We start from the raw sequence: 26,270 nt of genomic DNA, 5'->3' as shown, positions 1-26,270 counted from the left end.
TGCTGAAGGCAATATCTGATGCAGTACTATGTCACCCCTTTGGATTCCCTGTCTTCAGCTTTTAAACCCCAGAAAACGTGTTTTACTCAGCTCCCTAATGGTTATTCAAGAACACAAGATTGGAAGATGATTCCTTGAATCATCAAGGCTAATCCCCTGTTTCTCTGGCAACCATGCCGCTCGAATCTTTGCATAAATCTCAGTTTTGACTGTAATTAATCTGTTTGACCCTTTAAACCATGGCTACCCTCTCATGCATGTTGCATCCTTTTTCTGCCCAGCATGCAAGTGTGTTGTAGAGTCTTTTCTAGCAGAACTTGGCTGCTGTCATTATCAGCTCACACCTTCTACTCCCACCCCATCTGTGCCTGGCACTATTTTCATGCATAATACATCGATCATCTGCAGCCTGGTAGGGGGGGAAATCATCACTTCAAGTCACTTGTCTGAATTCAAGCCACATCTGAGCTGTATCCTTTGCTGAATTCCATATCCATGGTTTGATAAAAGGGAGGGAAACCAGCGAGAAGACTTCAGGCTCCTCCTGTCTGCAAGGACTCCAAATCAAATATTGTGTCTATAAGCCTTTGAGAGCCTTGTGGGCCACAGTCAAAGCTGGTGGAAATCCATGCAGGTCTGATGGACTCTTGCAGCAATGCCAGCTGATACCAGGCAAAGGATAACAGCTCTGTTGTGTTTGCTTATCTTGGTTTTCTGCAGTGCAAAGCCTCTCCTCTTTAGCAGGTTGGATGGGCCCTTGTGAATATTTGACTGATTTTCTACCCTGCTGCTCTTCATTTACACCAGCATGGCTGGGAACAGCCCTGGTGTTTCATTCTGGAAGAAAGATCACGTAACAAACTTGATTTTGAAGTCTCTCAGGAAGGCTTTGAAAACAAAGGCTCAAATTCCAGAGTAAGTAGAAAGACCTTGGTTCCTAGTGGTGAAAGCTTCCTACCAGAATTATTCCCAGAGGCAGTACAGACTTTACGTTTTGCCTCATCTAAATGCATTAGGAGGAGTATTAAATTTCACATGTGCTGCATATTGATGTAATTCTCCTGACATGTCTGTTTGCACCATTATGAAATAAGGGATTTCCTTTCCCTTTCTTTCCACATTTGCCTGGCTCCCTAGGGATCTCGAGGATATGATCCATTGGCATACAAGGATTATGCCTTTTACACAGAGGACCTAAAAAAGCTTTGTCATTGGGCTAACAGAGGTCTCAGGACAGCATCCTGCATTAGCACTGCTTGACTTTACTGACAACCCATGGCTGGGAGAGATCCATTAATCTTCCATGTCACCATCCCTCCAGGCCCTGCTCAAACTTTCTGGGGATGAAAACTTCGATGCAGGAGAACCCTGAGGGTCTTTTCATGTAAAAACAACACCTCTATACCCCACAAGCATTCCCCAACCCAATCTGGCATTTCCTTTTGTGATATTTTTTTTAAATGTCACGTTCAGGGGGAAGGGTGTGTTTAATATGCCCGAATATCCCCCCAGTTTTCTGCAGATACAAGGTTAGGTTGGAGGGTGCTCTGCCAACCTGCACACCCCTCTGCAGCCCTGCAAGGGTGACCAGCAGTGCCCCTTGGGTCCCACACCTCTGCTGCCTCAATGCTTGGCTCTGCTTGAGACTTTATTCTGCATCAGAGCTCCACGCTGTGACAGGGACAATGTAAATGCCAGCCTTGAGCAGAGCTGAGGGCCTTTTCCTTCCCTATAAATGCTGAATGCACTTAATCGTGTGGGCAGTAAGGAGAGGGCAGGGTTCAAGGGAAGAAGAGGCAGAGATGGGATTTTTAAGCCTTTTTTTTTTCTTAACAGGCAAATTTAGATTGCTGAAAGAGAGCCATAAAACGAACTTAACAACCCGAGGGAAATAGAGGAGACAACCAATTCCTTGAAAAGTCAACACTGACCTTACTACACAGATTTGAGGGCACATTGTCTTCTTTCTCTGGGAACATCTGTGCCTATGCTCTCAGATCCTTTATACAGGGCTGATTGCTCCATTTCTCAGCTCATCAGCTGGATGGGACACAGGAATGTGTACTGCAAGAGATGAATATATATATGGTTAGAAAAGGCACCGGAGAACACGCCTTGCTTTTACCTTCAGGTAAAGCTGTCGGCAAAGAACCTGTGATTCTTCAGACCGAAAGTTATGAAGTTATATATATATAACTTTATATACATATATATACATATATATATATACACACACATATAGGTGACTTTATATATATCTGTAAAAGTAATGAGCACTTACACACAGGGAAGCACCCATGTGATCTACATCAGCATAATGTGCTCACAAAATGCTCGCATGCACAGCTCTAAACCACATTCGTTGATTTTGTCTGTGATTCAAGCACTTCATCCAGGTGGACTGGGAAGCCTCCTGTCTGTCTGTCCCAGGCAGGGGAGCAGGGACTGAAGGAGAAGTCTGTGAGTGGGGTTTTTCTGCTCGGTTTGTGCTGTGCCTCTTTCTTGCTTGGGTTGATGGTGACATCTGGAGGCTCTGTCGTGTGTGTGCACAGTGACTTTACAGAATCCTAGAAACACAGAATGATTTGGACTGGGAAGGATCTAAAAGACCATCTTGTTCCAAACCCCGGCCATGGACAGGGACACCCCCTAGGCCAGGTTGCTCCAAGCCCCATCCATCCAGCTTGGCCTGGAAAAGGGCTGAGATGGGGCACTTACAGCTCCTCTGGTCATCAGTGCCAGGACCTCAAACCCTATCAGGGAAGAATTTCTTTCTAATATCTAACCTAACCCTGCCCTCTGTCAGTTTGAAGACCATTCCCCTTGTCCTGTCCCTCCCTGTCCTTGTAAAAAGTCCCTCTACAACCACAACACACTTTTTTGTCTCAGCTGATGGACACCTGAGCAAAAGGGGGTTTACCTATTGTGTAGGCTGATCCCAAAAATCAGCCACTATCCATAATCCCACAGGGGAGAGTTCTCTGCCTGTCCTTCTTTACTCCACCTCTCCTCACCCTGCTGTCACCACCTAAACCAGATGGCCTTGGTGGGGGAGTGAACACATTTCTCATTTCTGTACCTCACTGCTCTGCTTTTTGGCATGTGTGAAGTAAGTGTGGGCTTTGGGGCTTTGAGCATGAGTTTGCCATTCTCTGGTTTTGTCCTTGAACCATAGTAACATAATCACTTGTGCCAAAGCAGGGATCTCTGTAGAAATTTCCTGTCATGTTTTAACTTCCCAGAACAGTAGCTGGAAGGCACCCTGGCTGCCACACCAAACTCCAGTATGGTTGAGCACTGTTCACTACTACAAATGCCAGAATGCAAATTTCATGCACCAAAGGTTGTGCTTCTCCCTCAACACCCCTACAGGATGTTTTCCACCTTCACTGGATGGTTTGCCAAGGCAGGCTGAGCCCCTAAAAAGACCTGTGAGATGACCACTGGGAATTGTTGTCACCAAACCCCAGCCCAGAAAATGACCCATGTTTGAGCAAAAAATAACCCATATTTGAGGAAAAAGTGTGGGCAGCTTGTGTTCAGGCTTTTGCTCAGACACCTGCTGCAAGCAAGGAATAGACTTTTACAACCACTGCAGGAAATTCCTCTTTTTTGCTTCCCCCTGGCAATTTTTGGCTATTTGGGCATCACCCAACTGTGCTACCACTGTTGTCATTACATTCAGCCTTTAAGCACTTTGGAGGCCTTGTTGCTGGGCCATGTTGTCCAGGAGCTGCCCATGCATTTCTGGGACTCTGCTGCACCCATCCTTCATCCCATCACCAACCTGAAGGCTGTAAGGAAGAAAGAAATCAGGAAAGAAAGGAAGAAAGGAAAAAAATGTATTAAAAAATTTATGTGTTGGACTTTTATACTGTCAGTTGGGAAACTGGCTGAAGTTCTGCAGAGATTGGCATTGACCTCTAATTGATTTATATCTAATTTGGGGCAATATACAGGCCCCAACCCCAGCATTGATTTGTGACAGACTTGCACAACAGAGACACTGAACAGCTCCTGCATGCTTTGTGAAGATGCAGACTGCTTGGATAGGGAGAATTGGTTTCCAGCAACTGGAAGGTGCCCATACCGGGCCTCTTGCATCTTTCCAATTCTCAGGCAGTGCATATTTTATTTTGAGATTAATGCCTGGACTTTTGAAGCTGAGAATAGACAGATGAAACCTGCTTATGTTTCATCCTTAGTTTCCAGTAAATCTCGAAAACCATTTAAAATTTAAGACCTTGTCCTTGATCTTAAAGTATTCAATGAGTCATTTAAATGAAGGGAACAGTGATTACTGGGGGACTTTCAGCACAAATTCTGACTCATGCTCTTTTCTGGTCTTGATGCATGATTTTCTCCATGCCAAAAGATGAACAGTCATCTTTTACTTTGAGAAGCTGGATTCACCTCAAACCACATTTGTTGTTTGAGAACATCAGCATCTTTCTGGCTAATCCCTCGCAAGGAAGCCATCGGTTTAAACTGTAAATTTTACCTCCTTCATTTTTCAATGACTCATGCTTGTTATTATTATTATTGTTCTGCTTATCAGGGTATCTCTCTTTCTGGGGATGTATTATTTCATGCTTCAGCATCTCACCACAAAGTACATATGTAGTTTCCAACCACAAATGTAAGAGTAATTGAAAGAGAAATTTGGAAAGTGTTTATTCAAGAGACACATCTCCTAAATCATGTCTAGTAATCAAATGGATTCAATAATTGCCCTAATTTTAACTCAGCATAATGAGCCTTTCCAAACCCCTGGTTGAGAATTATCCTAATTGAGTCCAGAACCACTTGTGATAGTAAATGCTGAATTTTCTAAGCAGATTTGGGTTCCCATTCTGGGTTGGAGGTGGGACTGGCTGCAGGGATGCAGGAGCATGGACAAGGCTCTCTGGAGGCAGCATTTTCACTTCCCCCCAAGTTTTTAGCCCCAGAAGGGCTAAATGTTGACTTTACCTGTGATGGAGTAAAGTCAGTGTTACCCAGGCTGGTCCTCAGACATCCCATCAGACATTCCCCCAGACATCCATGTGAGGGATCCCAAAGGATTCCCTTTCCTCACAGTGTGAGATCTGGTGTCAAATCTATGTTCAACACCACTTTGAATCCTACTGGAATGATATGAGAGACTTGGCTGGCACCAAAACCTGGGGGTTTTTGTTTCTTTGGGTGTGATCATGAGGGATGGATTACAAGCAAGCCTTTGTAGAGTGATTAGTTCTGTTTGTTAAACCAGTTCTGAGCTGGATCCAGCCTTTTGGTCACGAGGCAGGCAAGAAAGCACAAGTCCAAGTGTGACAGAGTGGAAAACAGCATGTGTGTGGCCCATGCTTAGTAATTGCTGTAAAAAAAAATCCCACTGGCTGTGTGATGTTACATTAGCCAAGGTGTTCCACTGTTTTCAGTAGTGCCTCTGCTTCCAGAAAAAAAAAATAATCTCTCCAAATGAACTGGCTATTAATTGAGGGAGACCTCAAACGATCCCTAACAGCCCATCTACTAATTAAAGACAGATCAAAGTGAAGTTTCTCCTGTTCTCTCTGGAGGCAATTGAATTTCTGCGGGGAAAAATAATTCCTCATGGCTTTTCCTTGGTTTCAAGTGCAGAAGTGCACAGTGTTTCCTAGCTGGCAGCAAAGATGGGGGTGATGTATGAGGAGCAGCACGGATTGAATGCAGGAACATGCTGCTGCCATTTAATCCCAGATAATATATTTCACAATCCTACTCCTGGAGTTTTTCAGCAACTGGTTTCATGTATTGGAAAGTATTTGGCTTGCCTTGGAAATGTTTCCCATTTGAAAACAAGCTGCAGTGGGAGAGCTGGCAGTGGCACAGGAGGCTGCTCTGTGAAAATTGGATTCCCCTGTGTGGTACAGTGGGAATGGGTCACAGGGAGAGCTTTGAGCACCTCCCAGAAAAGGCTGCAGGCTGTACAGATCTGCCAGTGGAGAACCCTTCTGCTTGGTCTCCAGAGGATTTCTGTCACTCTGTCACTTGGCAGAACAGGGATTTTGGAACAGATTTATTCCTGGTTTCTGTCCCTTGGGCAAGGAGAACGTGCAGAAGAACAGCAAAGCCTGGCTTATATTCATGAATTAAAAATCTTGGGATTATTTTAAATCTCCAGATGTGGAGTAGAATTTCTGCTCTAATTCTGCTCTCAGTTCAAGTCTGTTTTTTTTTTTTAACCTCAACAAGTACAGAACCACTGTCTGGGTCTAGTTTATCAGTAAACAATTCCAGGACACCTGGTCCTGGCTGAGAGAGCCAGAGGTCTGACGCATGAGTTTGGGATACACTGAATTTTCTCTGGGGCCCTGTTACCTGCACAGGAATCAACAATTCCCCTTTCCAGGGGTGATGTGAGGACATTTTTTCCTGCTGTTGTGCAATGCTCTGAGGATGATAATGCTGGAAAAGGCTGCTTGCTCCAGCCCTGGAGAGATTTGTCACTATGCCTAAGCTCTTTTGGATACAGATTTATCATTCAGCTCAAGAACAAGGAACAACATCACATCCAAAAAAGTTCTTCTCCCACCCTGGCTTGCAGCTTTCCCAGGCTTTCCCCTTGCCTTTCCCAGCAGAGAGGACCACACACCCTTTGGTGCTGGTTCTTCCTTCCACATATCTGCAGCTCCTATCTCCAGCCCTGGTGTGCAGGAGGCACTGCCTGCCCTCCAGGCTGCTGCAGAGGGAGCCAGCCCCTCCAGGCCCCAGATCCTGCACCCAAACTTGCCTTTTTGCACATTTTTTTTCCAGATCAATCCCTTTCCTTTGTGGGACAGGGGGCAGGAATATGTGCCTTGACCCTGGAACACATTTTGTGCATGGGAAGCTGCTGCATGGGGGGTGTGATGGGAGTGCTCCTCACCATCAGCACCGCGTGTGCTGCCAGTGAGGATCCTTCTTGTGATGGAAGATGTCACAACCTTCTTGTGATGACTTGCTGGCAGAGAGCCACCACATGCTCATCTGGCCTCCACAGAGCTGTCTCAGTGTGGGCATAAGGCAGGGACCTTGGCTGCACCAGGCTGAGGTGCTCATCCTCATCTCTTCCTGGAGAATGGGGCATTTTTTAGCTCATGTGAACTGGATAAAAATACAGGGCAGTGTCCTCTGGTTCCCACTGACAAAACAGAGCTGCAACACGGGGAGGTGGAGAAAGGCTCCCCAAAGCTGGCAGGGATGTGAAGGGAAAGGGTCTGCAGCACACAGCCACTGGAGGGCACAAGGAGCAAAGCTAAGAGCCTTCTCCAAGTAAGGAGTAAGGATTTCTGAATGGGCAGCCTTCTTTCTCAGAACAGCTGAGCTTCTCCTGAGAGGTTTTATTTTTATATATTTTTAATTTTAATTTTTTTTTTTAATTTTTTCATGAATGTGTTTTCTGTGCTCCCAGGCTGGCATCTCCAGCTGAAGGGACACCTCAGTTCTGGACAGCCCCACCACGGCCATTCCTGGCTAATGTTCCCTGGATCCTCTGGCCTTGGGTGGCTTTTTCAGTCCCTCTGGGCCACATCCTTACCCTGGAGCATGGCAGGAGGGATGAGTTAAAAAGCCTGCACCCTGTAGCAATGACTACACAGGAGAGAGGGACTCCTGGAAGTGGGAAGTGCTTGGGTTTCAAGGCTCATTGTTAAATCCCCACCAGGGCAAAGGAATGAGAATTTGCCCTATTTTGCTCCAAGAGGCTCTGCCCAGCTCTGTGCTTGCTGTTTACAGTCAGAGGCCATGGGATGTCTCTCTTGCCCTTCCTGAATGTCTAAAAACCCTTCTTTGGTCACTCTGTGCTACAATGGGACATCTGCAGCCTGTTCCAGGGCTGAGTTGTGTTATTTGTCACAACAGGGAGTAGTGGGAAGAAGCTGAAGAAACTCTCCATTCCAGGCACCAGGAACTGGCATGGAAGGAACAATGGGAGGCTGTGCAAAATGACTACTGCACCCCAAGGCAGGACCATCACACCCCCTAAACCAGCCCTGACAGTCCCTACATTAGACTGGGAGTGGGGTTAATGATCCTTCTGGAAACGGCTGGGGAATAAAGAAAAAGAAAAAAAAAGAGAATAAATGATGCCTGGAAAATAATAATGTGGGTTAATGCTCAGTGAGAGGGGAAAACAGAGAGGTGAAGAGATCCCTGCCTGGGAGCATCCAGCTGCTTTCTCTGCCTGGCTCTGGTGCCTGCTGCTCTTCTTTGATTTCAGTCAGGTCTTGCTCCTGCTGCCTCAAAAACATTTACTGACAGTGAGACATATGAGGTGAGAAGTCAGCCTTGAGAGTAACACTGGAAAATAATTTCTGGAGGGAAACAAAGTACATGTTTGGCCAGGTCTACATGCCAGGTCTTGAACCAGCAGAATTGCTTTGGCAAGAAGCATGACTGAGATAGTTGTGAATCCAGCTTCAAGGCTGACTGCATCTTTATGACCTGAAATTGCTTTATAGCTGTAATTTATTTTACCTTTTATACAGGAATAACTCTGGCATGGACTGGTCATGCTGTAAGTAACACCCAGAGGGTGAGAAAAAACAATTATGCAGTCTGACAAAAGAGGAGCTTGAGGGGCTCACAGCAACCTGTCAAGTGACAGCTTCAGCACTGTCAGAGTGAGAACTTGGTCCACTAAAGCCATGGACTGCCTTGGGGGGTCCTGTGGGTGCTGATGTGAGCTCAGCATTTGGGCAAGTTCATGGATTTTGATGTACAGAGCCCAGGTCCTGCATGGGCAGCCTTGTGCCAGGCTGGCAGAGGGCTTGGCCCCTGTGCTGGGGCATGGCAGAGCTGCCTGATCCTGTCCCCCTGTCACTGCTGGGGGCCACATTAGGCATGGTCAGAGATGGTGTTGGGCTGGACTGACTTTTGGTGCGACCACAAACACACATGGGAGGTTTCACCTCTGTGGCTGTGTCTACCCCAGCTGCTTTGCCAGCTCTTCAGGGTTGGGTTCCCATGCATTTTTGGCACATAGAAGGCCTGTGACACATGGATCAACCCTTTGAAGGTCAGAGTCTTCACCCAGAAGTGGCCTGCAGGCCAGACAGCACGTCTGAAAAACCATGACCAGATCTGACATCCTTTTTTTTTTTTCACCTGGTTGAAGGTTTAGACACCACTCACCCTTGGAAAGCAACAGCACCACAGAATCATTGCTAAATGGCTTCACAGTTCCTATGGAATCAAAACACAGCAGCAAGGACTCGTCCCTTCAAACTGGTCTCTGTTCTTATGAAAAACTTGCAGAGTAAAATTATTATAAAAATTGAGTTAAAGACATGGGTGGATGCGTTTTTTATAAACACCATCAGAAAGTTTTTTTCTGAGTCACAGGGATAAAAGCTGAAATCGCCTTTATTCAAGTTAGAATAAAAGAGGAAGAGGTAGAATCAGTCATTTCTAACATGCTAACCTTTTCATAACCCTGTCCATTAGATGCTTCAAGTGTCTCTGAACTGAGCTCAGGTTTTGTCATTTAAACATGTTTTCAGACCATAACACCTCATCCAATATGATGGCTCAGGTCAGGCACCTGTGAAGTTATATACCCTTATTTCTTCTTCCAAAAGTGCTATGCAATGCCAGAAAAGCTTCTGCATGTCAGTTGCTGGAAGAGACATGATTTCTTGCAAGCTGCAAAATCCAAACAGAACCAGCAAGCTCTTCCATGCCCCTCCTCTGCATTTTTGTGAAAGCACCTTAAAAACACCTTGCAAAGCAAGTGCACTTCTCAGGCTGTTAGCACAACCTAGCTGCAAACTGAGGAGCAAATTTCTTACCATTAATATCCAGGCTTTGTGTAACTGTAGTTCTTGAGTTCTAAAAGGTCATATCTCAGCAAAAGGCAGGAGAAATTTTATTTCTATGGGAATTTCTTTAGAATAATTAACTAGCAATTCTCCAATGAAGAATTCAATTCTCAACACATTATGGCAATAGTTTTGCTATTAGAAAACACTTTTTTTCTTTTTTTGTGTGTTCAGAATCTGCTGTTAATGACTCCATTTTCATGGCATCCCCTCCAGCACGTGGTGGTAGTGGTTCTTCTTCTGGAATAAACTGAACAGGCCAGCATCTTCTTTGCTGGCTTCCTACATTGTCCTTACTCACCTTTCCAATTTGCTGGAGATCCTTGACAATTATTTTTTCAGTATCTTCTAGTACTGTTGTCAATAAATTAAACAGCAGAGCAATCCAGGCAAGGCCAAAAAGAATCCAAATGGCCACAAGCACTCGATAGTAGGAAAAGTATTTCCTGTCAGACTGTTTGCCTGAAGATAAGGGGGAGAAAGAAGGAGAAAATTAAAAAGTTAAAATTGCCTTGCCAGTGTAAAGTAGAACAGCCTAATGAATTCATCAGTATGTTTTATACTGAGTACTTTAAAGTGACTTTTTTGCTGTAATGGAGACTCTCAGCTCCAGAGCATTAGGTTAAGGCTGGGCAATTCTCTTATTGTTGCAATGAACTGATATATGCAATAAACATGATACAAATATGCTGGCCTGCCTAATGACACACTGGAATTGAAGTGAATCATTCTCTGGTTCTATGATCCTGTGATTGAGGTGAATTACCACCAGAGCAGGTTATTTTTTTCCCCTTACTACATAGCAATCCCAGTTCAATTGCTGCACGTACAGGTAAATGAAATAATGTGGGAAGTAGTGTTAAATTGTATTGTATTATCTTGGAATTGCACCCAAACTCCCAAAGCACAAAAAGCAGAGCACAATGGGCCACTAAAACCACACAACCATTATTATCTGGGTAATTGTAATTCCCAGTATTTCTATAGAGTGTGATTACAACCTAATAAATAGTTCCCTTAAATTACAGGTACCTGTGAGCACACAAAGAGAGTAGCTGCAATTCCCACCTCACTTTTGAATGGCTTCAGGAGCTTCCCCCATTTAAGAAACTACATGACTGATGAGAATTTACTGACACATGCCAAGAACAGAACTTTCTATGCTGGAAACCAGTGGACCAAAGCTTATTTCATGCAGTCTGATGCTCTTAGCATCAGCCAGGACCTCACACCTGCTGTTCTGCATGGGTCATTTTGTTTGACCCCAACACACAGAGAGTGTTTGCTTGGTTCCACACAATATTATCATCATGGTACAGGTGGTGTGGCCCTGGCAGCTGCATGGAGTGCTCCAAGTCACTGCCAGAGGTGATCTGACATAGTGGATAACACAGCAATGTGCATGGACAGGGGGACCACCACAAACCTCATGGTGAACCTGCCCAGAAGGAGCCCAGGTGCTGGCAACTCTTTTCAAGTCCTGCAGTGCTCTGTACTGCATAGATTAATGGGCAAGGTTTTTGTTCTTTGTTGTCCAAGAGCTCTGGAAATGGGGCAGCAGTGGGCAGGTTTGTCCTCATGCACAGCCATCCAACAGCTGTTTCTTTTTCTTCTGCTGGCATTGAGTTGGCAAAGGGATTCTCAGCTTTGGGCAAAGCATCTCCTTGTTGTGCTCTTATCTGGAGTTCATGATGTGGGGTTAGCAAAGCCACAAGTAACATCTTCGTGTTGTTAACCCAAAACTGGGCCCGAGCAGGGAATATTCAGTTAACAACCCCCAGGGAGCTTCACCCTAGAGGTATCACCTGTATGTACAGTTATTCCCAACAGTTAAACCCAGGCTGAGCCATCTTCCCAGCATGTCTGCCTTCCCCAAAAAGGGTCAGCTACAAACCAGTTTTGAATTACTAAAATGCAAATCAACTCAAACCTGTTCTGTTCCACTTGGCCAGTGCAAAACCATTTATCATCTGTAAGCAATTCTCAGCGCATAATTCTCAGAGCAGTCATTGATTCTGCTTGTTTCATTGTGAAGATGTGAAGCATTAAACTTACCGACATTTTATTACTGTTGTAAAAGCCAATTAAGATAAATACTGGCACAGAAAAATATTTTAGATCGAGTTGAGTCATCCAAATGAAGATGAAATCATAGAGCCACGAGACCTATCTAATTGTTATTTTTAAATAACCATCAGAAAGTAAAAATACAATTAATTGTTTTTGTAAAGCAATATGGCTGCAGAGTGCTATAGAAGTCATGGTTTTCAGGCTGTGACTTGCTATCATTATAGTAAAACACCCCTGTGATTTGGGCAAGGAAAGACAATGCAACATTTTGATGCTCAGTTTTTCTCCTGCATGGCACCAGCCCCTCCCCACCATTCTGTACAGCAGACTATTTCAAGGAATAGATTTAGAGAAATAAACCTCAGCAGTGACACATCAGTCCCTGGAAAAGTTTGTGGTCTCCCTCTACCAAAGTCATCAGCCTGATGTAAGAAATCCTTCCAACTCAGAGAGGCTCCAAGGCCTGTCTAGAACTTCTGCAAGGCTTGAGAGCCTGGGGCTTGTTTTGTGGTGGATGTCTGTCCCTCAGAAAGGTGTGTGAGGCTTCCAGACCCTCTGTGGGGACAGCACTGGTGCAAGTATTAGCTGCAGTTTTCTTTGCATATCCCTGCTGAGGAGAAGTTCAGGCTGGCAAGATGATGGCAGGACAGGTTGTTGTATAGAGATCTTGGATTCTCCATGGAGCTCAGTTTCCTGCTTCTTCTGTAGACACTGATTTTGCTCCTGGTAATTATTTTGCAGTTCCTTTGGAAACTTATTCCACGGAGAGTGTATTTTGTCCAGCAGGTCCACAGAAATGTTTTGAGAAGCATTCCAGCATGCTTGAGTGCAGCTTAAACAGTGTTTCTTCAGGGGAAATCCTAAGCTCTGGCTTGTGAGGATAGAAAACCACCAGAGATACTCAGGAGACTAAAGAAGGCCACTTTTGCACTTTTATATTGAAGCCCCACTTCTAATATTGTGAGTAGATTTCCCTAATTTCCCATGACTGGGATTTCCACCTCTTAGTCTGTTGTGTGAAGTCATATACTCTGAAACATGATCACTTCTTTCTTCACTTTACACTGTGAAACCTAAATCTGAGATGGCTAAAGCAGTGATACACACCTTGTTTTGTGCAGCTGTCATAAACTGTTCCCTCTTGGTAATAAAAATTCCCTCACTCTTCCCTAATAAAAATACTTGTCTTCTTTGCACCCCAAAGCACATAATTTCCTTATATTTTGATGAATTTGTGCTTTTATCAGCACATACAACCCCAAATAAGTGAGTATTTCCCCCCAGAACTGTCCAAGGCAAAGACTAGGCAAAGACTTTTGACAGATTTGTCTCTACAGTACATTCAGTCAACCCATGGGGATTACAGTCATCATCCTGGTGTTTGGATGTGTTTCCTCTCTGGAATCAACCTTACCTACAACATAATCTCCAAAGCCAATGGTGCTGAGGGTGATGAATGCAAAGTAAATTCCTTCACTGTAGGACCAGCCCTCTGTTATCTGGAAGAAGACTGATGGCAGGCACAGAAAAACCAGGATCCCCGTTGTCAGGAAGAACAAAAGGGTCAGAAATTTGATCTTCTTCTGAAAAATAAACCAGTTCAATTATAATCATGATTTGAGACACAAATAAGCTATATATAATGCTGGTTATTCAAAGTGGGTGGCTATCTGGGATCAGGAGGATCTGAAGGATTTCTACTGAGTGCTTTTCCTCTGGAAATACCTTAGTCCTGCTTAGAAGCATGGGGAAGTCAGGTGTTATGGGTGTTGCAGTGCACAGTGGCCCTGGAAGATGTAGCCTTTTACCTGACTGTATCAATGACTGTGACTATTGGAGGAATTCCTATCTAATGACATTTAACAGAGTCAAACCATTTCCACTTTTCACCATACAACTTCATTTTTAATTTTTAGGTGTTTAGGGTTGGCACTTAAATTCAGATTTGCCTGGGAAAAGAGCATTGTTAAATAAAAAATAATTGCACCATTTCTGACAAGACTATCTTCAAGAGTCTTGGTTATTGACTTTATTTCTCATTGCATCAATGTCACAACTTGGCTCCTAACCAGTGGATATCTCACTACAAAAAAACCCAAAAAATAATGAGCTCTTGATAAAGAAGAGCCTGGACAGTGACTTTTAAACCATTCTACTTCCCAGCAGTCATGAAGGAGCTTTGACTAGAGAAGAAGACTTGTTATATGTAGAGATTTATCAGCCAGACACACATAGTTTGTATGTATAGAATTTTCCAAATCCGGATTGCCTGGAAATTAATGGCAGCTGCTGGATAACTTCTCATGTCTTCGTGTATTGTGTACATGCTTGAGTCTGTATCTGATTGAGCCTTATCTTCTGTTTAAGTTTGCCGTATATGACAAGAAATTCAGCAATCTGAACCGGGTTATCTGTAGCAATCATACCTTGTCCTGAAAGAGAATTACAGTAGGAGACACAGAAAAGCTATTCTCACTTCCTCAGCTGAGAAAAAGGGAGGAGCTGAAAATAAACTGGGGCATAAACCAGACAAAAGCCATCCTGTCTGTAGCTTGTTACAGGTGTCTCCTCATCTTTCAGCAACCAGGCTCAAACGGACAAATTCAGCCTGATGCTTCCTTTCTGTCAAAGTTAAGGGTGGAGAGAGACTAAAGGACTGGGTAATCAGTTAGGAGAGGTAGCACACTATGCATTGAGTTAAAATCCATTGAAACCTCTACTCCTCACCTAATTTTTACAGCTTTGCACAGCTCACCTGCTTTTTGCAGCCTCAAGGTGATGTTTAATCACCCTTACTGGTTTTAAAGGGATGCATGCACTTCCCTAGGGTGTTGGCTCCTGAGATAAGTGTCTCAAGAAATGAGGTGGGATGCCCCATCTCTCCACTGATTGCTGAAGGGGGCTGGATTTCTGCCATCTAGATGGGAAGACAAAATGCATGCCTTTGTCTGAATATCTCCTCTATGGCTGACATGTCTGCTTAGCTCTGCAAGCGAAGAATTCCTCTTTTCCTGCCCTAGAGCAACATCTAACCCAGCACAAAAGTAAATACAATCGAGGATAAGGCAGCATAAAACTTGAGAAAAACACTAGAAATGAGAATAACTGTGCCTGAGTAAGTCAAACCAATTACCTTTCTCATTCCTTTCTCGTACAGGAATTTCCCCAGCTTTTTACAGAGCAGTGAGAGCATCTTACCAACACGGTGCAGAAAAACAATGTTCAGAGGGATTCCAAAAAGAGCAAAAAATACACAAAAGAGCTGTCCCCCAGCAGTTTTAGGATGTAATGTGCCATAGCCTACAAAAAAAAAAGAGATGGGTCAGAGGAGATATTCCAAGGAACTGCAGCAATTCAGAGTCATATTCACCCTTATTCCAGTCCAGCCTGCCTTTGACCCTAAAAGATGTGGCTAGTGCTCCTCACCCCAAATGCACTTTTTTTTTCCTCTGAAAAAGGCAGTAAGCAGATGAAGTGGTTCACCCTGCATGTCTGGGGGAGTGCAGAAGCACTGTGTGTTCCCAACACAGCCTTAGTGGGAACAAAAACACAATCAAGATGTAATTAAGGGAAACATGCTCTGTCCTGTGACAAATACATGGAAAGTCAGAAAATAGAACTCTGAGGATCTGGAAGACATCAGAGCTGGAGTCCCAGGCTGTCAGGATCACATCTCCAGCTTCTTGTTGATGTGCCTGTGTGTTAGTGACCTCCCTGGCTCCATCCCAGTGAGCTGCTGTGTCCAGATACTGACTCCAGTCCAAGGCAGTGCACTGTGCACTAGAATAGATGGTGCTAATTAGCCCAGACCTTGCTGGTGGCTGATTTATTCATGCCAGAGAGACATTTGCCTTAAGGTCCTACTAAAAGAGGGCTTATCTAAGTAGTGGAACAACCCCAAACATGTCCTTTAGTCTCAAGACTCTTGGACCCCATGAGGTACATGTCTGAGTGCAAGAATACTGAACTTTGTGTATGTCCTTATGCTATCAGTGACCCTGGGAAACTGCATTTCCCATGCACAGTTCATGTCAAGGCATCCATTACTTGGAAAATGCAATGTTTTCTTTGGGGGAAAAGACAAAACAACTGAGTGATTTTTGGGCTACTGGATTTCCAAATGCATGAGCTGTCTTGTGCTCCCTGTTGCAGAAATATTCCAATTTCAGTGATGGGTCAGAATCCTCCCCTTCTACAGCAGGAGACCTCCCTGTGGGCTCAGGCAGCACTTACACAGCTCCCATGGTGCTGGGACACTGCTGGGGCCCTTGGGACGTGTCACACTCACAGATCAGATGTGCTTAGGGTCTGGTGGGAGTGAGGCCTCAGCATCACTCTGTAAAAACACAGATTTGACTTCCACTGCATGACTGTGAAGCAGGTGCCAACAGTATGGATTTTATCCCTAAGTTTGGCAGGCCTGCCCTTTTTGGGATGTACATTTGAAAGAAAGGATGAAGCAGGTAGGGGCAGGCAGGCCCTGTAAAGGTCAGAACAGTTTGAAGCAGCAGTGTAAAATTATCAGCATTTGCCTTTACCCCTTCCCATTTTTTTTCCTCCTGGTATGTTACTAATTGAATATGTGAATTAACAGCTCAAAACAGGTTATGGAGACAGTGCCCAGGCCCCAGCAGGATTCACTTCTTTCCTTACATTTTTTATGTTTTACAGCACTCTCAGATTTAAAGCCTGGAATAAACACCAGGAAACTGAAGTTTATCTCCCACCTACAAACATCAGCAGAGTGAACATTATAACAGATGATTTGAAAAGAAGAAACAAGTGGGAAATAATAGGAAAGGCCACTGATATCTGACAAGCCAAAATAAAGCATGAAGAGCTGTGCACTGGGAAGGTCTTAGGACTAAGTCCATGCCTGCTTGCCACCCATGACAACAAAGGGCTGGAGTTTTTATCCTGGAAAGCATATCCATTCATGTCCTAATAACCAGCTATAATAAGCATCACTCACACACAAGCACACATAAATGGAAAGCATTAGACCTACCTATTGTGGAGACAACTGTGCCTGCAAAGAAGAAGGAGTTGCTGAAATCCCAGTTGCTCTCCTCAAATTGTGACTCATTTCCAACAGGGTATACTCCATTTTGAATGGCTTCAATCAGGTTCTGGGAGAGAAAGCAAAGTTTGGTCTCATCATGACTGCTTTTCTCAAGTGCTTGCTGCAAAAATACTTCAGGTTTAGCCAACTGCTGCTCTTCTCCTGTTAGTACCACTCACCTCCCTTCAGAGATTGTCTGACACTATTCACACCTTCACCTCCAAGGTTGGGAAGCCATTATCCAGTGTGTTTGGGTGTTCAACTTCTGCTCTGTTTGTGCTGACTGCTCTAGTGGGTGTTTGGAGAGAAATTGTTTCTTTCAGTGTGACCAAGGACCTTGTTTCTTTCAGACCGAGTAGTTTGGAAAATCACAATCCTGTGAGTGACTGGGATGTGGCAGAGCACTGGTTTAAGAGATGGGGGTGGCTGATTGTTGGATTTGGACTTGCAGTTGAGATGGCAGTGGTGGATCCAAGCTCTGACCACCCACCTGTATGAGCAGTGGCTCTGATCCCTCCCAGTGGCGCATCAGTGAGCTGTGCCAGGGCTCACATGAGATACACTGAGCATTTCATTTCAAGTCTGTATTCTGATTAGTGTCACAGAATTAAATTCAGAGAAAGTCCATTGATTTGCAAAGCTTGACATACACATTCTTCTCCAAACTGTATGCATGAATACACATAGATAAATTTACACATTTACACACATGTTTGCAAAGTTGCCTTTGAGAGAAGGTTAGAGGAACATCTGTCAGAGATGGTTTGGATTGAGTTGAGACTGCCCTGCCACACAAGGCTTGACTAAATAGAGGAACATCTGTCAGAGATGGTTTGGGTTGAGTTGAGTTGAGACTGCCCTGACACACAAGGCTTGCCTAATAATTTCTTCCACACCTCTCCAGTGCTATATTTATCACTTTATGCATTTTTAGACTCTTCCTTCGTTTTAATTCTAAGTGCTGTTATTTTTTAATCTCCTTTTTTTTTTAAGTTAAAAGGAAATTTTAAAATCAAACAGTATCCAGCTGTCCCTGTCTTTACAAACAGAGAACAGTGGACTGGACATCTGGAAGGCAGGCTGGTTTGTACAGAAACAACTGAGATAAAATCCAGGACAGAGCCCTGCCAGAAGCAGGACACGTGCTGGAATAAACTGCACCAGCAAAATCTTCCTACCTGCTTCTCCCTTCACCATGTTTTTTGCTGGTGTCTCAGAAAATTGAGGTTAACAAAAATAATTTCCATAGCCCTTGCACAAAGATTTCTTTGTCTTAAAAGCTCACCCTTTTTTTTATTCCCTTCTTGAAAAGCTCTCTATTATTATTTTTTTTTTACCTTCTTCCCTACCCATAAAAAAACAAGGTGAAAAGGATGCATGCATGGGTAAAACAGGGGCTGAATTTCTGGCTCTGCTGTTAGAAGCACCAGTTCTTCCCCACGTTTCTTTATTCTGTAAAGTGGCCCATTTCCATGTGGAAACGCTTCCAGTAAGGCTTTAACTCCTCATTGTCTCCTGCATTATAGCAGACAGAGCTCTAAAATACCCAAGTTGAAGAGACAGTCATATTAATCTTCATCGTCCTGTGCCATGACCAGAAAAATCTTCCCCTGGCCAGGCTACCTGTTTCTCTTCTGCAGCATCCTCAAAAACAAAACTCTGATCATGCCATCCTCCTCAAAAACTAAACTCTGATCATGCCACCCTCCTTGTAGCTATTTGGAGTTTTTTTGGGTTTTTTTTCCCCATCCAGACCTTTCCTTATTGCTCCTTTGCGCTATCTGTGATGCTGTTCCAAGTGGCAGCCACACCTATTCATTTCATTTTTCTTGCCATGCCACCCATTGTGTAAGAGCACAGCCCCACTAAAAGCAGAATCAACAAGAGGCAAGACCCCAAAAAACCCAGGCTATGGTGGGATGGGGATATTAATAGCTAGCACACACAAGGTTTTGTCCAGCTACATAAGCTGTATTTACCATCAGAGTGAGCTGCCTGCTCACACCAGACAGGGGTTTTCTGGAAGCATCCAAGTGACCACAATCAGAAGGAAAGCAGAGAGTTATCAGTGCAGCAAGGATGAGTAGGAAACAAAATCTGATGGGGAAAACAGGAGGGAGAAAGGACTTCCACTCACCTTCATGAACTGCTCCATCTCTGCCACCGAGAGCTGCGTGAAGTTCTGCAGAAAAGCCTCCTTCATCTGGGCTGCTGCAATTTTCTCCTGCTTCTCAGCAGTCCTCTCCAGGGCCTGGAACACGGCAGCACCCACCAGCAGGTAGACAAAGTAGCCAGCCACCAGCAGAGCTGTCTGCAGCCTGCCACTGCACATGGCCTTCAGGGCGACTCTGCCGGGGATGGGGAGCCAGAGGAGGTGACTGTAAATCCCTCACACTCCTGGGAAGCCTCCCCCGGGCAGGAAGAGCCCTCCCAGCTCTGGTTTCCGCTGGGATCCCGCACTGGCAGGGACAGTGAGCTGCCAGATGCATTCATTGGGAAGCTGGAAGCAGGGGGGGAAAACCACAATAAACCCAACCCTCCCCAAGAAAAAACTTTCCATTCTCTGAGCTGCATGCTGTTTAGGGATTTCCTCTTGTCTGTGAAACTCTCCCTTGCTGGGTTCTCAGGAAAAGTGGGTCAGGATTGGAGCAGCTGGCAGGTGGCCATCTCCTGCTCAGAAGGCTCTGGGGACAGGTGAGGATAGTCTGGAAGGGATTCACAGGGGAGTTGGCTTGGAAAACCATTGTTTGCCCTGCTGAGTCCAAGAACAGGACTCCAGGGCAAGCCTTTGATCCCAGGAGCTCCTTCTTGACCCATGTTTAGGGGCAGCCCCAGGGAAATGCAGCTGCACTGATCTTTTGGGCTTCACTTGTCTGCTTGCAGCACAGGGCAGGGTCATGCAGAGCCACAACAGCCCAGAGCAAAACCTTGGACACACAGGCAAATGGCTGTGGGTTGCACATGTGCCAAATCCAAACAGGTTTTCTGCCAGCAATTCCTCTGCAGTGTATCCAAGGGAATACATTACACTGGTACTGGGTGCGCAGTTAGATGGATGAAAAAGTACCTGTGCCATCAGATCCATGGAGTCATAAAATCATCGAATTGTTTAGGTTGGAAAAGACCTCTAAGGTCATCAGACATGGTGCTCAGGGACACAGGTTAGTGGTGGGTAGTGCTGGGTTAATGGTTGGACTCGATGACCTTAAGGATTTTTTCCAACCAAAGTGGCTTTGATTTTCTGCTACCTACAGCAATGTAGCCTCTGCTGATTTCAGAAGGATGGTTCTCATGCATTGAGAAGTCATTCATATAATTGTCAGAGCTTGTTCCCTTTAGCTTCAAGAAGAATTTGGGTGCCACAGGGAAGAATTTGTGAGAGAGGGAAGCCCTTGAATGAAGATGTTGATTTTGGAACAGACGCAGACAGGTCTGAGCTTGGCTGCACCATGGACACTGTTAACACTCATTAATTTTCTTGACTTTGTATTTCCCAGCATTTTCATTTGCTTTGTGCACAATTTCTTTTTTATTTCACCAGATGCCCTACTTTAATAATGAGAACACACTGGAGCAAATCACCCTTTGAAAAAACATTAAAAATGCACCACCTATTCTGCTCTTTGAGTCTTTGTGGTTTTATTGAGTTTGAAAATATCAAGAAAAGGCAGAGACTCTGGGATTAGCTTTGCAGAACTGGTGTAAACAAGAAGCAGCACGTGCCTTCACTCTGTCAACTGCAGGTTGTCCTTTCACATATAAATCTGTTTGACCTTAGAGGAAAACAGGAAGACTATGAATGAAGGTAAGCAGCTTCCGAAACTCTTACACGTTTGAAGATCTTCCTTAGGGTTACTGGAAAAGGGTTTGTTGAAACAGGATGTGCCGTGTTTCCTTGAACTTCTTTTGAAGCTACACGTCAAAGGTGTGCTTCTTCCTCAGATTTAAATTATTGCTCTAAAATAAGGACAATTCTTTTGTGTCTCTCAGTCTCCCAGCCCCGTGAGATAAGATAAAGCCCTTTTCATGTACAAATGCAACATGTGTTCAGCATTCTCAACAGCCATGAAGATAATACAACTGGATTATTTCCTCAGTTCTTCTGAGGGGAAAATGGATGACAAAAACATGAAACTCATGGAAGATCATGAGAATTTCAATATTCATGGCAGCTACAGTGGTTTGATTATGTGGGTAAGATGCCAGGAAACCTCATCTTTTTTATGCTGTCTCCTCCAGCCTGTATATATAGACTAAGTTGGGTTTCCCTCTAAGCCCCTCTCCAAAGGGGCTATTTGTGTCTGCATCTCCAGAAACCTTTGATTGCAAGGAATTTTGGTGACCTTGTTTTTTCTCTAGCTCTGGAACAGGGAATACACATTAACTTTTCTCAGTCTGTTTCTTCATACAAAGAATCTTTAATAGCCTGCCTGTGTATCTTTAATAACCACTACAGATTGTTTGAATGTGAGTGTCCCATCACATAGCATCTTGTTTATACTTGGGTTGACACCTCCACAGGGAACAAGGAAGGGAAAACACAGTTCACTGCTAGGATGTTTGCAGGTAAGTTGCTTTGAGGAAGAAAGGAAGGTGGAATTCACTCAGTGGAATGATTTACTTGAAGCCATTCCTCGTAAAGGTAAGAGTATTTTCCATTAGTGTTGACTGTTCTCCTCTCCTTGTTTTGCCTAGATTAAAAACTGCAAAACATGCTCTTGCTGGAGGCTGCCAGAGCTGTACTGCTTGTTATAGCTCCTGAGTGTCAGGGGCTTGAGACAAAGCACCATCACTGACTCAGTTTCCCCACAAGGGTCTGAGTACTGGGTTAGCTTGACACCATTCACCCCAGTCAGGAAAACCAAGCACTTCCCAAGGGCTGGGAGCTGCTGTAGGTACAACACCCTCATCCAAAGGTTGCTGCTGACATCTCATACCTGCTTCATAACCACACTGATAACCTAGATAGCTGGGAAAGTAAACGGGAACACTGTACCTGGTGAACCAGCCACCATTACCTTTGCCCTTTGGGAGATCATGAATACATCCCACCTAGGTGCAAGTTATCATAGAATGGTTTGAGTTGGAAAGGACCTTAAAAATCATCTACTTCCAACCCCCCTGTTGTGGGCAAGGAAGCCACCCACTATGTCAGGAAGGGCCATGCTCAGGGCCTCATCCAACCTGGCCTTGAACACTGCCAGACAAGTTAATAGAACTCTTTTTGTGAATCAAAACAAATTTCTGCTGGCAGCATCTCTTCTCTTAAGTCCCCAATCCCTTATGGTGCCATAAGTTCTGACAGACCTATTCAATGGCATTTGTTTCTCAAGAAGGAGCTGAAGAAACGGAAGTGAGGCCTCATCTCTGTGGCTTTCAGTTGTGGGAAACCAACAGATCCCAGCTACCAAGAACTTCTCCACAACCCATAAACTGACAGGACTTCTGCTGGTCCAGTTCCCTCGGGACTGCCCCACTGCCACCAACCTGTGGCTTGTAGTTACAGCAACAAGACCCACTGGCCTGCCCGAGGCTGTGGTGGGTTGGGGTGCAGTTCCCTGGCAAGGGGTGGTGGCAGAACGTGGCTGTCATGGCACTGCCAACCTCGTGCTCAGGTGCTGTGAGGGCTGGCAGCTGCCTCAGGGCCCTGGAGCTGGGAGCTGAGTGTGCCAACACCGTGGTCTCCCTGTCCCACTGCCCCCAGCCAGGGAGCAGGGCAGACCTGGAGGTTCTCAGCAGGTTCAGCCAGCCCTGCTGTGTTCATAGAGCAAGTTCATGGTCATGAGACAGGATGAGTTCAAATCACAGAATCACACACAGCATAATGAGGTTGGCAGAGACCTCTAAGATCATTGAGTCCAACCTATGCCCTAACACCTCAATTAGACTACAGCACCAACTGCCATGTCCAGTCTTTTTATAAACACATCCAGAGATGGTGATTCCACCACCTCCCTGGGAAGAGCATTCCAGTACTTTATTATTCTTTCGGTGAAAAATTTCTTCCTAATCGACAAACTATACCTTTCCTGTCAGACAAAATCTTTATTTTCTGTCAGAAAAAAGTCAGAAAATCATCCTGCAGCTCAGCCAAGCAGGGCTGTGGGGACTGGGCCAGGCAGGGTCTCCTGGTGGGCTTAGCTTTTTGGGACCCATGGCTGGGCTGGGCAAGCTGGAATGGGCAACCTGCAATGCCACTGGAACACAGACTGACAACCCTGGTTTGGGCTGGAGGTGGATCCTGGGCCATGGAGGACAGAAAGGAAGCTTGGACGGGCTGGTCATAGCCTTGGCAGACATGGAGGCACTGAGTCTGGTAAGGCAGTTAATTAACTGGAGGCAGTGTGTCTGGTAAGGCAGTTAATTAATACTTTTTGTTCCTGAGCTAGGAGAGATCCATGACGCAGTTAAGGGACCAGGGAAGGAGGAGCCATGCTGACTTTTTCCACCTGCATTATTTACCCACTCCACTGCAGGGAAACCCAGGCAGTGAGATCCAGTGGTAACAAAGGGCAGGGAACACTTCCTGCTTGTAACATGATGTGCTAGGACAGGATTTTCTTACACTGAGTCCTCTGTCCTCAGTGTGTCCTTTGCTCCTCCACACTCTAGTCATGCCCACAGTTTAGCCATTTTATTTTTCTACATATGGCATCTTGCTGCAGCATTATGCATTCTGTGTCCTTTAGCAGATTATAGCCTAAAATAAATTCCAGTTTAATGGAAAATATTATCAGTTTCCATGGGAATTACTTACCATGTGATTGTGGTTGTACTTCCTGTTGTGCTTAGGGCTAAGACCATTAAATGATCAGTATTTTTTACACTTTCTTACAGTTCTCCTATAAATATCTATTCCTCATAATGGGTCAGAACATTCAGTCTTCAAACATGGGTCATTTTGGCTTTTATGCTGTGATCTGATGCCAGATTATCAAATACTTAGGCTAAAACTGGATTCCACAGAGATCCTCCTATTTCCTAGTTTGTTATTTCAGGTCTGCAAAGCCAAATTCCTGCGGATAGCTATCAGCTGTCAAGGAAATGGGCTGATATTCATGAGTGAAGAAAATGCTGAAGCTGGTCACTTGCCTTTGGTAGCTGGCTAAGACCTCTGGTGTTCAGGAGGTAAGGGCTGCTGTGTCAGGGAACCCAGCATGGAGAACTGCCTAAGTGCTGTGTGAGTCCTGGCTCACAGCATTGGACACAGTGATCAGCTGGGCCCAGGAAGAAGGGAGAGGTGTGGTAAAGATATTTTAAGAAAATTGGTTTTATTTTTCATCATCCCACTCTAATTCGATTGGTAGCAAATGAAATATGCTTCCACCAGATGAGCTTGAGCAATCTCTCTGATCTTGTATCAGCCCACAGGTCTTTGATCCTTATTTTCTCTCTCTGTCCAGCCGACCACAAGCAGTGAGTACTGGTGCCTGCATTCCCCACCAAAGTGAGGCACAGACACTCGACAGACGAAGCATTTGCTCAAGATGCCATTTATTGGCATCTTTGCACAGGGTGAAACTTCCAGAGGGATTGGACTCTCTCACAAAGAGAGAGCATTCAGTGTCCATGTGGTAACAGGAGTCTCTAGTTCCAGGCTCCTTGCCATGGCCTCTTCATCTTTGGATCGGACTCCCGGAGTGAGCTTTTGGTGTCGAGGAACAGTGCAGCAAAAATTACAAACACTGACAAAGCAGTGTCTTCTCCGTGTCCTGTGTGCTCAGGAATGTGGCACCTCCTCCCCAGGGAGTCAAGGATGGGTGGGCACTCCTCCTAAACAACAGTGAGGGTACAGAGGCCCTTTGGTGGTACCACATACTTGGACCCACCACAGTCAGATCTTCCACTCCACTCCACTGTGAATTGTGTCCGCATGAGAGCTGCTCAAGCTGCAGCTATAACATTCTAGAAGGTTCTCACAGAAGCCACACCTCTAGTCCTTCCACAACTTAACCTGCAGTCTGGTGTGCACTTTGTGTGTATCCAGCCTTTGATTGCTTCAGGCTACACTGAGTGCCTGAGTGGGGGTGGGGACGAAAGGCAGGGCTGTGACATGCTGTGACACGTGTGACATCACGGGGAACGTGTCACAATGGGGGCAGCTGTAAAAGGCCCCAGCAGGTAACGCTGGCCCTGCATTGCTTTGGCAAGCGGTGAGTGCACACGTGGTGGGGAGGCTGGGCTGGGAACAAGGGCTGGGGCAGAAATGCTGCACCTGGGGCTGCGTTCTCCCTCTGCATGCAGGGACAGCCCCTCATGGGAGAGCCTTGGGCAGGCCACAGGGCTGCTGCTGCTGCTGCTGGGGCAGTGAGACAGCCCTTGCTGCCTGCATGCTGTCTGTGGTTCTATCCTTCCTGCGCCCAGATCCCTATTATTCCCATCGCTGCTGCCCTCATTGTCATCTCCCTCCCTGCTGGCCCCATTTAAGCCTGCTCTTCATCCTCCTGCAGACCATGGATGCCATAGCATTCTTTTTCATGCTCCTGGAAAGCCTCATCCAGTATGTGCAGCCCGTGGGTGATGTTTTGGATGAGGAGAAACATCTGCGCATGGAGCTGCGTGGAAAGCGCTTGGAGCGGAAGAGAATTCGGCTGGAGCAGCAGGTGGAGCAGCTCACCCTGAAACAGAGTGGAGGGGCCTGGGGAGACCTGCTCTGCTTTGCTTTGCAGCCCTGGCAGGTCTGGACTGTTGCTGAGCTCCTCATCCTTCTCTTGGGACTGTATTTTTCCTGGAAAAAAAGGAGTGATGAGGCAGAGAACAGCAGCGATAGAGACAAAGACCATTTTTCTGACAACGATCTGAAATGGCTTCTAGATGAGCGCATCCAGTGGCCTGTACAGGATCTGCAGAGAGGCTGCGAGCGGACAATAGACCTGATGGACAATTATACGGTTTATTTTGGACACATCTTGTCAAACAGTTTCTACCCAGTGCTGCAACGAGCCATCGGGGTGGGCAGTGCCTTTGAAGGCTGGAGTCCGCGTGAGCAGGATGTGGTGTACCGCGTGCTCATCCCCATGACTCCTCCCCGAGGCCACAGCTTCCACCTGGAGCTGGACAGTGCAGGGCAGAGGCACGTGAGGAACTTCCGTGTCCGCGTGCAGCTGGAGTGCACCTGCACCAGGGAGCAGCAGGCTGAGAACATGCTGTGCTTCCTGCACCACCCCGAGGAGGAGCTGAGGAGGAATCAGGGTCCCAGCCTCCTGCACACCCTGTGTACCAGCTCCTACCTGGATGTGCAGAAAACTGCTCGCTGGTTCTACCAGCTGGTGAGAGCAATCTGGCCAGCTTTGCCTCCGTCATACAACTGGCACCTA

At 45.5% G+C, this 26,270-nt stretch overlaps 2 protein-coding genes across 2 annotated transcripts in view; one reads left to right on the top strand and one right to left on the bottom strand.

The window, feature by feature from the left end:
- Positions 1-9,358: 9,358 nt before the first annotated feature.
- LOC102042338 (potassium channel subfamily K member 16-like) lies at positions 9,359-19,304 on the bottom strand. The gene is given in 6 exon segments (XM_005418035.3): positions 9,359-9,969; positions 9,972-10,283; positions 13,306-13,474; positions 15,025-15,191; positions 16,900-17,020; positions 19,091-19,304. Coding segments are annotated over 6 exon segments (1,002 nt in total). The 5' UTR covers positions 19,286-19,304; the 3' UTR covers positions 9,359-9,931.
- A 6,126-nt stretch (positions 19,305-25,430) lies between these two features.
- Positions 25,431-26,270, top strand: part of LOC106632228 (inositol 1,4,5-trisphosphate receptor-interacting protein-like 1) — a 1,297-nt gene continuing 457 nt past the window's right edge. The window contains exon 1 of the mRNA XM_014311829.2: positions 25,431-26,269. Within this exon, the coding sequence (XP_014167304.2) occupies positions 25,431-26,269 (839 nt within the window). The remainder of the gene's footprint in view (position 26,270) is intronic.

This window comes from Geospiza fortis, unplaced genomic scaffold (genome assembly GCF_000277835.1).
Source record: "Geospiza fortis unplaced genomic scaffold, GeoFor_1.0 scaffold23, whole genome shotgun sequence".
NCBI lineage: Eukaryota > Metazoa > Chordata > Aves > Passeriformes > Thraupidae > Geospiza > Geospiza fortis.
Note: the sequence above shows the minus strand (reverse complement) of the source record. Positions and strands in the feature narration are given on the sequence as shown.